General features: G+C 44.6%; 1 protein-coding gene across 1 annotated transcript in view; it reads left to right on the top strand.

Annotated features, from left to right (window-relative positions):
- The first annotated feature begins 1,614 nt into the window (after positions 1–1,614).
- LOC120031090 (E3 ubiquitin-protein ligase znrf2-like) overlaps positions 1,615–14,348 on the top strand; it is a 69,889-nt gene continuing 57,155 nt past the window's right edge. Inside the window, exon 1 of the mRNA XM_038976666.1 lies at positions 1,615–2,610. Within this exon, the coding sequence (XP_038832594.1) occupies positions 2,199–2,610 (412 nt within the window). The 5' untranslated portion in view covers positions 1,615–2,198. The remainder of the gene's footprint in view (positions 2,611–14,348) is intronic.

The following is a 14,348-nucleotide window of genomic DNA, read 5'->3' as shown; positions in this document are numbered from 1 at the left end:
TCAGTCTGTGAGCGAGAGATTGGCTGAGGCTGTCTTAATCCCCAGCCATCGATGTCTGAAGACGTCGGGAGATGATGTGGAAACTGGCCACTAGAGGCAACAGTGAGCGATGTTACCTTCAGGTAGATTCGGTTTTGCTAGGGCGTTGTGGACAGGGATGGTCAATGGGCGTAAGAAAGCCATAGAAAGTTGTTTTTGAGATTTGTTTTAAGCCTATCCTTAACCTTAACCCTTTGATGTTAATGCCTAAAATTAAGATTTCGGAGTCAATGTCTGAACTTAACCTTAAACACTTTGAAATTTGACATTTGCAACAACTTCGAAATTTGACGTTTGAGAAACATAGATGAACGTCTAATTCTGCCTGTGAGAGCTAGTTGCAGCATTCATGGCATGTTCCATAGGTTAAGCTCTCCATTCAAATGTGATTGATTGAATGTTGAACACAAGAGTATGTTCAATATCCTGTCTCTAGCATAAGATCATGTAGTCCAACTTCAAACAATTTGAGAAAGAAAAGTACAATGTTTCTATGTCGAGAATGTCTCAAATTATGTCTCATAATGTTTATTTTATAAAGTCAAAAGGTAATTTCATAGTTTTGATATCTTCACTATTATTCTACAATGTATAAAATTGTCAAATTAAAGAAAAACCCTTGATTGGTACTGTACATGGGCCAAAACAATTATTTACGTTTTAGCAGATGCTCTTATCCAGCAAATAGGGTTAAGCACATCGACACATTTTTCACATAGTCGGCTTGGGGATTCGAACCAGCAAAACGTATCAGTGTGCTCTTTCTCTCTCTCTCTCTGTCAGTATTCTCTCCATATTATCAGCAATAGCAGCGTTCAGATAGCAATACAGTCAGTGATACGTTTGAATAAAGCAGAGACAATTGGCATATTGCACCATTCTCTATGCATGTAGACACTGGGATTTTAGTTTTCAAAATATGTGCATGCAATAATGTTGATTATGTGTAATGTATTTTTTTTAAATGACTGTGTGTGTACTTAATTGAACAAGAAATATGTGACATCATCATCGTCATTGTGACATCATCAACAAATTGAAACATTGTATAATGTTTTACATGTTCCAGACAATGAATGATATGCAAAATGTTGTGGAATAGGTTATTTTGATCCTGGATTAACCCTTTGTAGGTTAAACGATAGTCATGTCTTAACTGGGTTACATCTGACCTACTATTCTAGGTGAGTATGGCTGTAGGCCTATGCAATAAATGTCACCAAAAATAATTGAATGTCCTGCATGTGAATGGATTCTTGAAACTGTATTTTATCATTGTATTCCTAGAGGCTATGGTTTATTATGCTCTGTAAGAGGGGCATGAACCATAACTGAGGTTTGCAGGTTTGCCTCGATGTATTTGTCGCTCGTTTCCAGCAACAAATGCATATAATTTAACATGTACTAAAAGTGGCCTCAGTCCTTTCCCACTGTCCTTGATCCTATTGCCCAGACTTGCCACTCCTGAATGTGGCTTGCTCTTGTTATTGATGGCGTGTGCACTGCTGGTGCTGACGTAACCTGACGCACAAAGACAGAGGATCCGCCTCCAAACTCGACTCACTCCGCAACCAAGTCAGTGCTCAGTGCTGTGCGCACGGAGCTCCGTCCCGGCTATTATTATCGTTTCTGCTCTGCTGTTTCTCTGTCATGCCCTTCCCTCCATCACTTCCTTCTACATTATAATAGTTTCACTGTGACTGCCTGAGGTCGGCTAAGAAGGAAGCGTGGGGAGCGTGGCTCTTCACTTTCGTAGAGAGGGCGTATGGCGGACAGTCATTATTCAGAAAACAACAGCCAAAGCATACTAATCCAAAACAAGCAACCGGGACGAGGAAAGATTCTAACTGCAAAATGGCAACAACTACTTATTCTGGATTATGGTCGTGACATGTTATGAACTCTTCGCAAAGTTTTAATGTCATGCGTATTTACTTTGCTTTTAGCGCACCATAAGGACAGCTTTCCAAACCGCTGTTTTGTATCGCTGTCAGTTACTTTTATGAATTTAAATTTGAATCACTGTCCTGGACTGGGTGGTCGTGTACTTGTCCCTTTGCGTTTTAAATGTGGCACACTCACTGACCGCCGCCGTGCTGCACGAGCCCTTTAATAATTCAGGGTAAATCTGTGGACGTGTGTTGGCACCAGCGACCGACATGGGGGCTAAGCAGAGCAGCCCAGCGGCGAACGGACGGACCAGGGCTTACTCGGGCTCGGATCTACCTTCTAGCACCTCTACTACCAGCAATGGGAACGGTAGGACTGCAGCCATGGCAATGAGCTATCACTCGTACGGCCAGTCGGCTCACGGGGCCTCGGGAACCACAGCGACCTCCAGTCAACACATTGGCCCCAGGACGAGGTCCGTGGGAGGCAGTTCTGGAGGGTCAGGGCCAAGACCCCAGTCAGGCATCAACATCCCCAACAGCAGTGGAGCCTACAGCTCACAGGAGTCTGGCAGCAGCACCCCGGAGGAGGCAGAGAGGGACAGGTCCAGCGGGGGGCAAGGGGGTCCCCGGTTGTTGATTGGATCATTACCAGCACACCTTTCACCTCACCTTTTTGGAGGTAAGAGACTGGCTGACAATAAGGTAGCAACATGCAGCTAGCAATTTGTGTCTGTGTAGTGTTGATTCTCAGTTTTATTCACGGAAATGTCACCTTCTCTGTCTAAATGTGTTTTACACCTGTTACTCACCAGTGTGGATCAAATGTGTCCTAACCTCAGTTTTACAGCTACTTGCAACTTGATGACATGTTTGTAGGAATGACTGTGAAATAATAGTGTTGTAACAACATGTTAGATGATCATAGTTTACAGTCATAATGCATAGGCTATGATTCAATAACTCCCGCCTCATCCTCTTCCTCCTCCTTATCTTCCCCATCTTCATCCTCCTCCTCCTCATCACCATAATTTACTTTTACAGTGCACACCATAGTAAGGAGTGTTCATTATCAGCAGTGAATGTGATACCAAACAGCCTTTTTTGGAGCAATGGGGCAAAGGGGTCATTCATCTGATCTCTGCAACCACAACCCACATCATGTCCACTTCAGTATGATACATCTCCGTCAATGATCATCCCACATGACATATAGTTGTCGGGGAGACAGACTAGACTAACTCTCACCAGCAGTTTCAGCAGACCCTGATGTAACTAACAGAGTGACATTGATATCTGCTTGAAGAAGCAAAGGTATAATAGTTGGTTAAAAGTTGGTTATAGCCTACTACTGTAGTTATTGAGCAAGCTAATCAGTGATATGAGAATCACTCCGCCTAAATGAGGCTACTGTCTGTGTCCAGTCTAAGGAGAGATTGCCTAGTCCAGATCAGACTGTCAACTCAGTATCAGCAGGGCTTGTTTGCCTTTCTCTTCCGACATGCTGTTTGAGGATTAGTTTGGTCCAGGAATTTAACAGATTAGGTCCAGAAAACCACCCAAAAGATGGGAGTTACTTTGCAGTGAGCTGCTAAATATGCAGACATGCTGAATAGAGAGAGAAAGAGAGATTACTTTAGAGAAAGTCATTTCACTCTGCTTTCTCCATATCTCTGAGGGGAATTATCATAAAACAGAGAGAAAGGGAGGGAGAAATGACATGGATTATCTGGGTCTGGGGAATATTTGCTCAGCAATTCTCATGGCTCTGAATGTTCACATGCCACTGACACTCTAAATCCATTAGCTGGATTCTCCTTTAACTTTCAGAAAGGGAAGCTTCGACATGCCTCATCTAACATGCCTCAAGTAATTAATCAAGTCCAACACGGGATGTATCTCAATAGGCACCCTATTCCCTATATAGTGCACTACTTTTTACTATAGGAATAGGTTGCCAGTTGGGACGTACCATGATGTTTGTAAGGTTACATGCCCGTCTTTGGAACGTGTGATTGACCAGTGATGGACCATGCAGGTCAAGGAGGCATGTATTCTCCCATTAGAATGTAGACCTAAACAATCGAGCACCAACTGATTGAACCATTCAATCATCAACTCAACCCATTGAATTTCTCTCCACATTCTGCAGCCCTGCTCATTCAGACGTTGCTTCTCTCTCCCTTGTGCCTTCTTTGATACATTCACCCTGATCTCAAGCTGCAATTAAATTAAAACTCTAATTGGATTTGTCCTCCACTCACCTCAGCTGCACTGTTCACTGTCACATAATTTACCCAGCCTGCAGAAGCCCTGCTATCGTTTCATAGGAAACAACCAGGTTTAGACTTCACAGATGTATCCACCTCAGCTGCACTGTTCACTCTCACAATAGAATAGACTACCCAGCCTCCAGAATCCCTGATGTCACTTAATAATCTTAATGCACCACAGGCCAGCTATTCACTCTCACACAATATAGCCTACAGACAGTATATGCCTTGGGTATTATGTCTGGTGTAAGTTAATACTTCACACAGCTGGAGCACCTGTGGTGAAAACAGAGCAGCCATGTTGTTGAGTGGTTGAGTCGTTGGTTGCTCAGATGGAATTTCCCGGCAGCTCTTGGGTTCTGTGTTGAGAGGCCAGCCTGTTCTCTGCTCTCGACCTTCTTCCTGCACCCGGGTCGTGGCGTGTTCTGTCAGGGTGAGCCTCAACCACATCAACTCCACTCAGATGTAAACACAGTTAGAATTTAGACTCCTGTGTGTCTGAGAGCAGAGGGGGGATATTGTTTTACACACACATATACATACATACACATATACACATACACATACACACACACACACACACACACACACACACACACACACACACACACACACACACACACACACACATACATACATACATACATACATACATACATACATACACATTATTTTGACTGGCTGGGATCTACTTCTGCTTTTTGAGATTCAACAACAGTGCATTTTCTTTTCTTTATTCGTGTCAATGTGAATTTCATGTTTTATGAGTTGAAGACACAGTTTCGTAAACAATGTTTATTTTAGGCATAGTTCCATGAATGCTATGAGTGTTTATATTTGGTTCTATTGCTCTTTTCACTGGTGGTAGTGAGTGAGAGAATGTTGTTGTCCTTAGAAGGAGAGGGATAAATAGGCACAGTGTACCAATCTTTCTGTTTACTGTATTGGACTCTTTCTCTATGGCTGTTTGAGCACGTCTCTCTCTCGCTCGCTCTCTCCCCCCTCTCTCTCCCTTCATCTCTCTCTCACCCCCCTCTCTCTCCCTTCATCTCTCTCTCACCCCCCCTCTCTCTCCCTTCATCTCTCTCTCACCCCCCCTCTCTCTCCCTTCATCTGTCACTTACCCCCCCCTCTCTCTCCCTTCATCTCTCTCTCACCCCCCCTCTCCCCCTTCATCTCTCTCACCCCCCCTCTCTCTCCCTTCATCTCTCTCTCACCCCCCCTCTCTCTCCCTTCATCTCTCTCTCTCTCACTCACTCATTCTCTTGCTTTCTCTCTCTTGCTTGCTCTCTCTCACCCCCCTCTCTCTCCCTTCATCTCTCTCACCCCCCCTCTCTCCCTTCATCTCTCTCTCTCTAATGATAATGAAATAATAGTTTAGTGGCTGAGTCAGGGTCATGTTAATACAGTATTATCATGAAAGAAAAATTTGACCCTGTTCATTCCCCGCAAGCACCTTGCAGCCAGGTGTTTCTTGGGTACAGGTGTTCTGTAACTTGTTTTGTTATTTATACAGTTAGTAGGAGGTTTTCCCACTGAAAGCGGCTTGGCGACTCTTCTGTTTAACCTTACCACACATTTGAACTTACCCAGGGGAGCAGTGCTGCTGGTCGTTTCTTTGAATGTGCTCTTCTACACCACAGATACACCTACGTTACATTTACATTACATTTACATTTAAGTCATTTAGCAGACGCTCTTATCCAGAGCAACTTACAAGTACATACATTCATACTTTTTTTGTACTGGCCCCCCGTGGGAAACGAACCCACAACCCTGGCGTTGCAAGCGCCATGCTCTACCAACTGAGCCACACGGGGCCACACGGGTTACCTATGACATGGCTGCCTAGAGCAATAATAGATGTGTTTATTTGATTTCTGAAAAGAGGTGAAAGCACAACTTGCCTTGTGAGACTATGCGAGGAGGCAGTTTTGACCACTGAGTAAGAGGGAAGCTTAAAAAGGCACATTTGGCGGAAATAAGACCAGTACCAGTACACAAGTGTGTGCACGACACTCTCCCTTTCAGTCACCTGTTTGTGTCTGAAACAATTGCTCAATTACTATAAATGTGTTTGTCTGAAAGCAGGAGGGTCCTAATTCTAGAACAGAGAAAGAACATACAGGAAATATACAATTTTGTCTTTTTTGTTTCTTTAAAAAAAATACTAGCTAGTTGTAGTATTGTGTTTATGTCGTCAGGGACAACCTGTAGTACAAAGTGTGTCAGGTGGTGTCATGTATCACATAATTTTATCAGAGTCACACCTTTCCTGCCCCCACTAAGACGTTGAGGGGCCTGGAACAGATGAACAGGTCCACACACCTGCTGTAATAAAGGGGTCAACCGTCCGACCTGATCCAACGTCTAGCCCAGACACCCAGAAAGAAAACGTCTGCTTTGAAATATCTCCTTCCCATTTCATCAGATTGAATTCCCAATGTATATATTTGTTCTCTACCCCTTAAAACACAGTGATGTCTGAGTAAATAACATTAATGGTGGGAGGGAACACAAGCTTCAGAAGACTCAGTAGGCTGTAATTTTAGTGTCCTGCCAATGAAACTCGTCTCAGGGGAATCCTCATGGCGCTACCTACAGTCTTTCTTTGTGTGGTGAATGACAGACTGCTGGGAGACAGACAGTGGTTATAGACAGCTAATAGTAAATAACTTGAAATAGATGTTTCATGGAGTAGCAGTTTCATGGAGAAGTTTTGTTTGAAAGCTGGAGCTGAGCTGGCTTGATTTACAGGCTGAAACGAAGGACGATTGTCTCCCTGTGAGTATTCACTAAGATTGCACTACTGAAGGAATAGTGCTATACTACCGTCCTGCAGCGCTATTGGCTGGCTGCTGCCAATGGCCCCCAGCTATAAGCCCAGTCAGATGGAAGGACAGGAGAGCATTAGAGAGAGTTGTCTCCTGGGTGAAATATTAAACTGTAGGTTCCTGTTCCTTCCTCAGTGATGGAAGATCCCTAAGGTGTCAACAAGGCAAGACAAAAGAGTCTGGAAATCCATATTTTATTGGTGATAGAAGTAGAAAGAATTATAAAATATTTTCCATCTACAATAAGATTTATTTGGATGCGTCCAAAATGGCACCCTTTTCACTATGTAGTGCACTACTTTTGACGAGAGCCCTGTGGTAACAGGGAGCCATTTGGGACGTTGATTTGTCATTTGGTCTCATAACTGCTTTCTGCCGGTGTAAAGTCTAGGCTGGTTGTGTTATGTAAATCCCTGAACTGCCTTGAACGCTGGACGGGATAATGAACCAGAGGAAAGGTGGGGAGATGAGCATTGAGGGGAGGTCAGCAAGGGTTTAGGGCTGTCTTGGTCTAAAGTGCTAGTAGCTTTTGTGGTCTGTATTGAGCATGTGCTTTTGGTTGCATGTTTCTGGGTCTGTGTTTTGGTCTGTGATTTAGACGGTGTCTTAGCCTGTGCTTTGGTCTGTAGTGGTGGTCCAGAAAACTAGTTTTGACAGCTTCTCATTTTGAAGTTTAGCTCATTTGATGGAGCACACAACTACAGGCTGTAGAAGTTAGCTTATATTAGAAGATAGGCTACATATTTGTTGACTCAGTGAACAACTGGAGCATCTCAATCCATGATCCCTCTCCTCTCAGTTTGGAGCTCCCGGTAATAATCAGTAGTTAAAGGCCTACTAAAGTTCAGCTGCTGTCCTCTACTCTGGCCCTGGTGGCGTGACATACAGTGCATTCGAAAATTATTCAGACCCCTTGACTTTTTCCAAATTTTCTTATGTTACAGCCTTATTCTAAATTTGATTTAAAAAGTAATTCCCTCATCAATCTACACACAATACCCCATAATGACAAAGCATGAACAGGTTTTTAGAAATATCACATTTACATATGTATTCAGACCATTTACTCAGTGCTTTGTTGAAGCACATTTGGCAGCGAGAACAGCCTCGAGTCTTCTTGGGTATGACGCTACAAACTTGGCACACCTGTATTTGGGGAGTTTCTCCCATTCTTCTCTGCAGATCCTCTCAAGCACTGTCTGGATGGATGTGGAGCGTCGCTGCGCAGCTATTTTCAAGTCTCTCTAGAGATGTTCGATCGGTTCAAGTCCGGGCTTTGTCTGGGCCACTCAAGGACATTCAGAGACTTGTCCTTAAGCCACTCCAGCATTGTCTTGGCTGTGTGCTTAGTGTCGTTGTCCTGTTAGAAGGTAAACCTTCGCGCTAGTCTGAGGTCCTGAGCGCTCTGGAGCAGCTTTTCATCAAGGATCTCTCTGTACTTTGCTCCGTTCATCTTTCCCTCGATCCTGACTAGTGTCCCAGTCCCTGCCGCTGAAAAACATCCCCACAGCATGATGCTGCCACCACCATCCTTCACCGTAGGGATGGAGCCAGGTTTCCTCAAGACGTGACACTTGGCATTCAGGCCAAAGACTTCAATCTTGGTTTTATCAGACCAGAGAATCTTGTTTCTCATGGTCTGAGAGTCATTTAGGTGCCTTTTGGAAAACTCCAAGCGGGCTGTCATGTGCCTTTTACTGAGCAGTGGCTTCCGTCTGGCCACTCTACCATAGAGGCCTGATTGGTAAAGTGCTGCAGAGATGGTTGTCCTCTCCACAGAGGAACTCTGGTGCTCAGTCAGCGTGACCATCGGGTTCTTGGCTGACCAAGGCCCCTTCTCCCCCGATTGCTCAGTTTGGCCTGGCGGCCAGCTCTAGGAAGAGTCTTGGTGGTTCCAAACTTCTTCTATTTAAGACTGATGGAGGCCACTGTGTTCTTGGGGACCTTCAATGCTGCAGTAATTTGTTGGTACCCTTCCCCAGATCTGTGCCTCGACACAATCATGTGTCGGAGCTTTACAGGTAATTCCTTTGACCTCTTGGCTTGGTTTTTGCTCTGACATGCACAGTCAACTGTGAGACCTTATATAGACAGGTGGTTGCCTTTCCAAATCACGTCAAATCAATTGAATTTACCTCAGGTGAACTCCAATCAAGTTGTAGCAACATCTCAAGGATGATCAATGGAAACAGGATGCACCTGAGCTCAATTTCAAGTCTCATATCAAAAGGTCTGAATACATATGTAAATAAGGTATTTCTGTTTTTTATTCATTCATTCTGACTGCAACATTCTAGCAGTGCAATTAATACATTTCATATATGCTATCGCAAAAATAATAATTTAGTTGTGTTTATGAAGGCCTTGGGTAACTTTAGAATACTATTTGTATTTGATTTCAAATAACACAATGGCATGTTCATTAGTTTATGTTACTACAGGCTACATAAATAAATAAAACATTTCAAGTGTTCAATACATTTTTTTTGTGGATTGAGATTGTTACAAGTATGAAACAGAATGCATCTGTGTTGGATCACGGTAACAGTTTATTTGTAATACTACAAAATAAATACCAATACCCCAAACACCAAGACGAGCGGTCAAATGATGAAAACATCAGTAGCCTAAATAGTGAAACGCAGCACAAACGCAATAATGCCATTATAATGAATCGTGTCGGTATGACAGCAGTCAAACATAGTCAGCTCGGGCTTGTGTGCGTCTTCACGCCATGGCATCAGTTGGATTTCATTTAGCTGTTATCCACTTGTCCTAACATTTGACTCAATATTCATACCTTTCACTTGCTTGACACACTTTGACATGCTTTGTTTGGTTGTAGTGCGTAATAGTCTCCGGTTTCCTCTTGTTGTGTCTTGTCGTTGTGGAGTACAATGGCTGTGCAGGTGCCTTATTTTGCACAGAGGGAGGGAGCTCCCGTCTCACTTTGTTCATGGTGCCGGACAATTTTTTTTCTTTGCAAGCAATTTGTTCGCCAATGACAGTGAAGTGAAGAAAATGTCCATGGTGACATTTCCCTCCTTGCCAACGCAAGGTTCCACAAGCCTCATCACCACATTCTTCGACACTGGCTCTCCTGCTGTCGATATTTTCCCAGATATTGAAAGCCGTTCAGAACGTACAATTACGCACACTCACTGTGTAGCCTGCTCCAAGTAGGTCAGAGTAGACTGATAAGACTTATTTGATTCGGTGGACTGATAGAAGGTACATACCATCTGAAGATTATATTTAGAATGGATCAATACGGTAGAATGACCTGCCCTGTTCTTCGTTCACAATTGGTGATTACATAATTAGGATCGTTCGCTTCCCCTCGCTCATCAACTCACCCATTCTCCCTCTTTCTCCCTATCATTCTTTAATTAAATCATTTAATCTGTTGTTATATGTGTGAAATTCGTTTCGGTATAGTTTAGGTTCAAGGCAATTATCCGCGTGATTATCAGCTGGACAATGTGCTTTCAAACTGTCGGTCAGGAGGCAGTGTGTTATATAGGCTTATTTAGGAAAAGTCAAGGACGGAGCGGAGCAGGCCCTACTGTCAGGAGGCAGTGTGTTATATAGGCTTATTTAGGAAAAGTCAAGGACGGAGCGGAGCAGGCCCTACTGTCAGGAGGCAGTGTGTTATATAGGCTTATTTAGGAAAAGTCAAGGACGGAGTGGAGCAGGCCCTACTGTCAGGAGGCAGTGTGTTTTATATAGGCTTATTTAGGAAAAGTCAAGGACGGAGTGGAGCAGGCCCTACTATCAGGAGGCAGTGTGTTATATAGGCTTATTTAGGAAAAGTCAAGGACGGAGTGGAGCAGGCCCTACTGTCAGGAGGCAGTGTGTTATATAGGCTTATTTAGGAAAAGTCAAGGACGGAGCGGAGCAGGCCCTACTGTCAGGAGGCAGTGTGTTATATAGGCTTATTTAGGAAAAGTCAAGGACGGAGTGGAGCAGGCCCTACTGTCAGGAGGCAGTGTGTTATATAGGCTTATTTAGGAAAAGTCAAGGACGGAGCGGAGCAGGCCTTACTGTCAGGAGGCAGTGTGTTATATAGGCTTATTTAGGAAAAGTCAAGGACGGAGCGGAGCAGGCCTTACTGTCAGGAGGCAGTGTGTTATATAGGCTTATTTAGAAAAAGTCAAGGACGGAGCGGAGCAGGCCCTACTGTCAGGAGGCAGTGTGTTATATAGGCTTATTTAGGAAAAGTCAAGGACGGAGTGGAGCAGGCCCTACTGTCAGGAGGCAGTGTGTTATATAGGCTTATTTAGGAAAAGTCAAGGACGGAGCGGAGCAGGCCCTACTGTCAGGAGGCAGTGTGTTATATAGGCTTATTTAGGAAAAGTCAAGGACGGAGCGGAGCAGGCCTTACTGTCAGGAGGCAGTGTGTTATATAGGCTTATTTAGGAAAAGTCAAGGACGGAGTGGAGCAGGCCCTACTGTCAGGAGGCAGTGTGTTATATAGGCTTATTTAGGAAAAGTCAAGGACGGAGTGGAGCAGGCCCTACTGTCAGGAGGCAGTGTGTTATATAGGCTTATTTAGGAAAAGTCAAGGACGGAGTGGAGCAGGCCCTACTGTCAGGAGGCAGTGTGTTATATAGGCTTATTTAGGAAAAGTCAAGGACGGAGTGGAGCAGGCCCTACTGTCAGGAGGCAGTGTGTTTTATATAGGCCTATTTAGGAAAAGTCAAGGACGGAGGGGGGCATGACTTAAAAAACGGCGGTCAAAATGAGAAGAATAAGGATGATCAAAGGTGAAAGAAAGATGTGTGTGTGTGTGTGTGTGTGTGTGTGTGTGTGTGTGTGTGTGTGTGTGTGTGTGTGTGTGTGTGTGTGTGTGTGTGTGTGTGTGTGTGTGTGTGTGTGTGTGTGTGTGTGTGCAAGAGAGAGAGGAGAGGAGTACATCTGACGATATGGCAGCAGTGCAGAGCTAACAGTAAACAGATTGAAAAATCAATTGCGGTTGAGCTGCCGATGGGAGTGAACATATTAATTATGGACTGAATATATCAGCATTTGTCTCCTATAACCGACATGGTTGGATTACAGAGGAAGGCTTGGTCAAGAGAGAGTATGTGTGCTTATGTATGTGTGTGTGTGAAACTACAGTGGTATAATAATGGCTTTTATGTCAAATCAGCAGTGAAAATACTGCTTCACAGATTGACTCAAGCTGACCCTGAACAACAAATCACGTCTTCTGGAATTATTTTTGTCATGTAATTTCTCATGTGACAGTGATCAAAGTACAGCAGCATGGGTAATGCCTTTCTCACCACTCACTTACTGCAGTCATGTGAAACACACACATACACACACACATACACATACACATACACACACACATACACACACACACACACTCACTGACAGAGATAGTGTCACTGTCTTGTTTTGCCTGATGACTGTCCTGTGTTATTCCCATGTTGGACTACCGTCCTCATAATCTAGCAATACTAGCATAAAACAAATGCTTGAGAGGCCTCTTTCTCTCTCTCTCTCTCTCTCGGTTAACTCCTCCTCTCACCCCTCGTCTCTCCTCTCCACCACAGTGTGCACTTGATATTTCATGCCTGTCTCTGTGCCTGCCTGACTGACGCCCAGTGCATTTGGCTGCATACATGAATTCATTTGTGATGGCTCTCCTTCATTCTCTTCAGACTGGCACATTCTTCTGCTCTCAACTTGTAGAGGCAAGAGCTCAAAGTGAAAGTCGGGGAGAGGGGGAGAGAGAGGGAGGGGGAGAGAAAGAGGGGGAGAGAGAGAGGGGAGAGGGAGGGAAAGAGGGAGAGAAAGAGGGAGAGAGAGGGAGGGAAAGAGGGAGAGAGAGGGGGGGGGGAAAGAGGGAGAGGGGGGGAGATGGTAAAAAGGCGATTCCAACTTGATAGATAGAATGATGAAAGAAGTGGTCAGGAGAGGATAGAGTAAAAGACTAACAGGATGTCCCAGAATTCACTATGGGCTGTTGAGTATGGAGTACAGAATGGGTGATTTGGGGGAGTGAAAGATGACATGATGATGGGACATAGCGAGCTACCTTGCCCTTCTTTTCTCAGTTAGAGCAAGGTGGGTCTCGCTCAACCATTGACCACAGTGACAGCTAATCTATACCGAGCCCTGCCTCACCTTAGTCACCTGTAGACAACCCACTCTGTCATTAAAATGGAAATTCCCCACCACACACACACACACACACACACACTGACACTCCATTATGCCATATCGCTGGTTAGTGTGTCCCAACAACAGGTTGTTGGTGTGTGGATGTGACTATGCATAAGGCTCTGCCTAATTATTAACCTGCCTCTATGTTTCCTCTCTGTGATGAACGCAGGCTGTTGTTCTGTTTAGACTCTGGTTGTTTGTGTCTGCCTGCATTTGTCTTGTCTGTGCCTGTCTGCCTGTCCATCCATGCATCTGTCTGTCTGTTTGTCTGTTAGCCAACAGCTGGTCTCCCCTCTCCGTCCCAGGCCTGACAGTCATCCATCTGAGCCGTGTCATCTATTGATAGGGCTGTGTGTTAATGTGGCAATATGTCTCATTTGTCCCGTCATTAACTCACATGGTCCTGGCTGCACATGTAAAACTGTCATTCCACCTTTTAAGATCTGGCATTCCACCTTTTAAGATCTGGCATTACACCTTTAAAGATGCCGTTTTGTCTTTACGAGTGACACACTTAATGACAGGAGCGTCTGGTGGTCTCTGGAGAACTAGATGTGGAGGCTCATCTTGCTCCAATGGCAGAGGACCAGAGGAGGTAGGGATCCAGTGTGTCAGTGTGTCTTTGTAGAGTGGAGCAGAGTAGTGCACACAGAGAGTCAGTTAACTGTCAACTGCAGCACCTGCTGCTCACTCAACTGGCTGTGAGTCAACACACATGGAAATGCACTCACACATGCCCACACACACACAAACACACACACACTTGTGAACAGAGGGAGCAGGACAAGAGTGTCAGGCAGGAGGAAGTGTGTGTGTGTTGTCTGCAGTTTGCTGTCAGCAGGTATTGTGCTGGTGCACCAACCAGAACACTCCCACCCTCCGCCGGGTGAACGATTGTGTGTACACTCACCACTAAACATACAGTATTAGGGTAGTCCACCAGCTAGTGGATTTGTTTTGCAGGAGGAGCAGTCTGAAGTGGGAGGGAGGGGAGCAGACAAAGGGTACTGTGGTGTATTTGAAGAAAGGAGAGGAAAGGATAAAGGGTGGGGAGAGGGAGGTACTGTGGTGTCTGTGGTTTGTATGCTGGTGCTAATCTGACTTCTGTGAAGCATGGTGTTGGCAGCATCATTATT

Source organism: Salvelinus namaycush, chromosome 37, assembly GCF_016432855.1.
Source record: "Salvelinus namaycush isolate Seneca chromosome 37, SaNama_1.0, whole genome shotgun sequence".
NCBI lineage: Eukaryota > Metazoa > Chordata > Actinopteri > Salmoniformes > Salmonidae > Salvelinus > Salvelinus namaycush.
The sequence above is the reverse complement of the archived record's forward strand: the minus strand, read 5'-3'. Positions and strand labels throughout refer to the sequence as shown.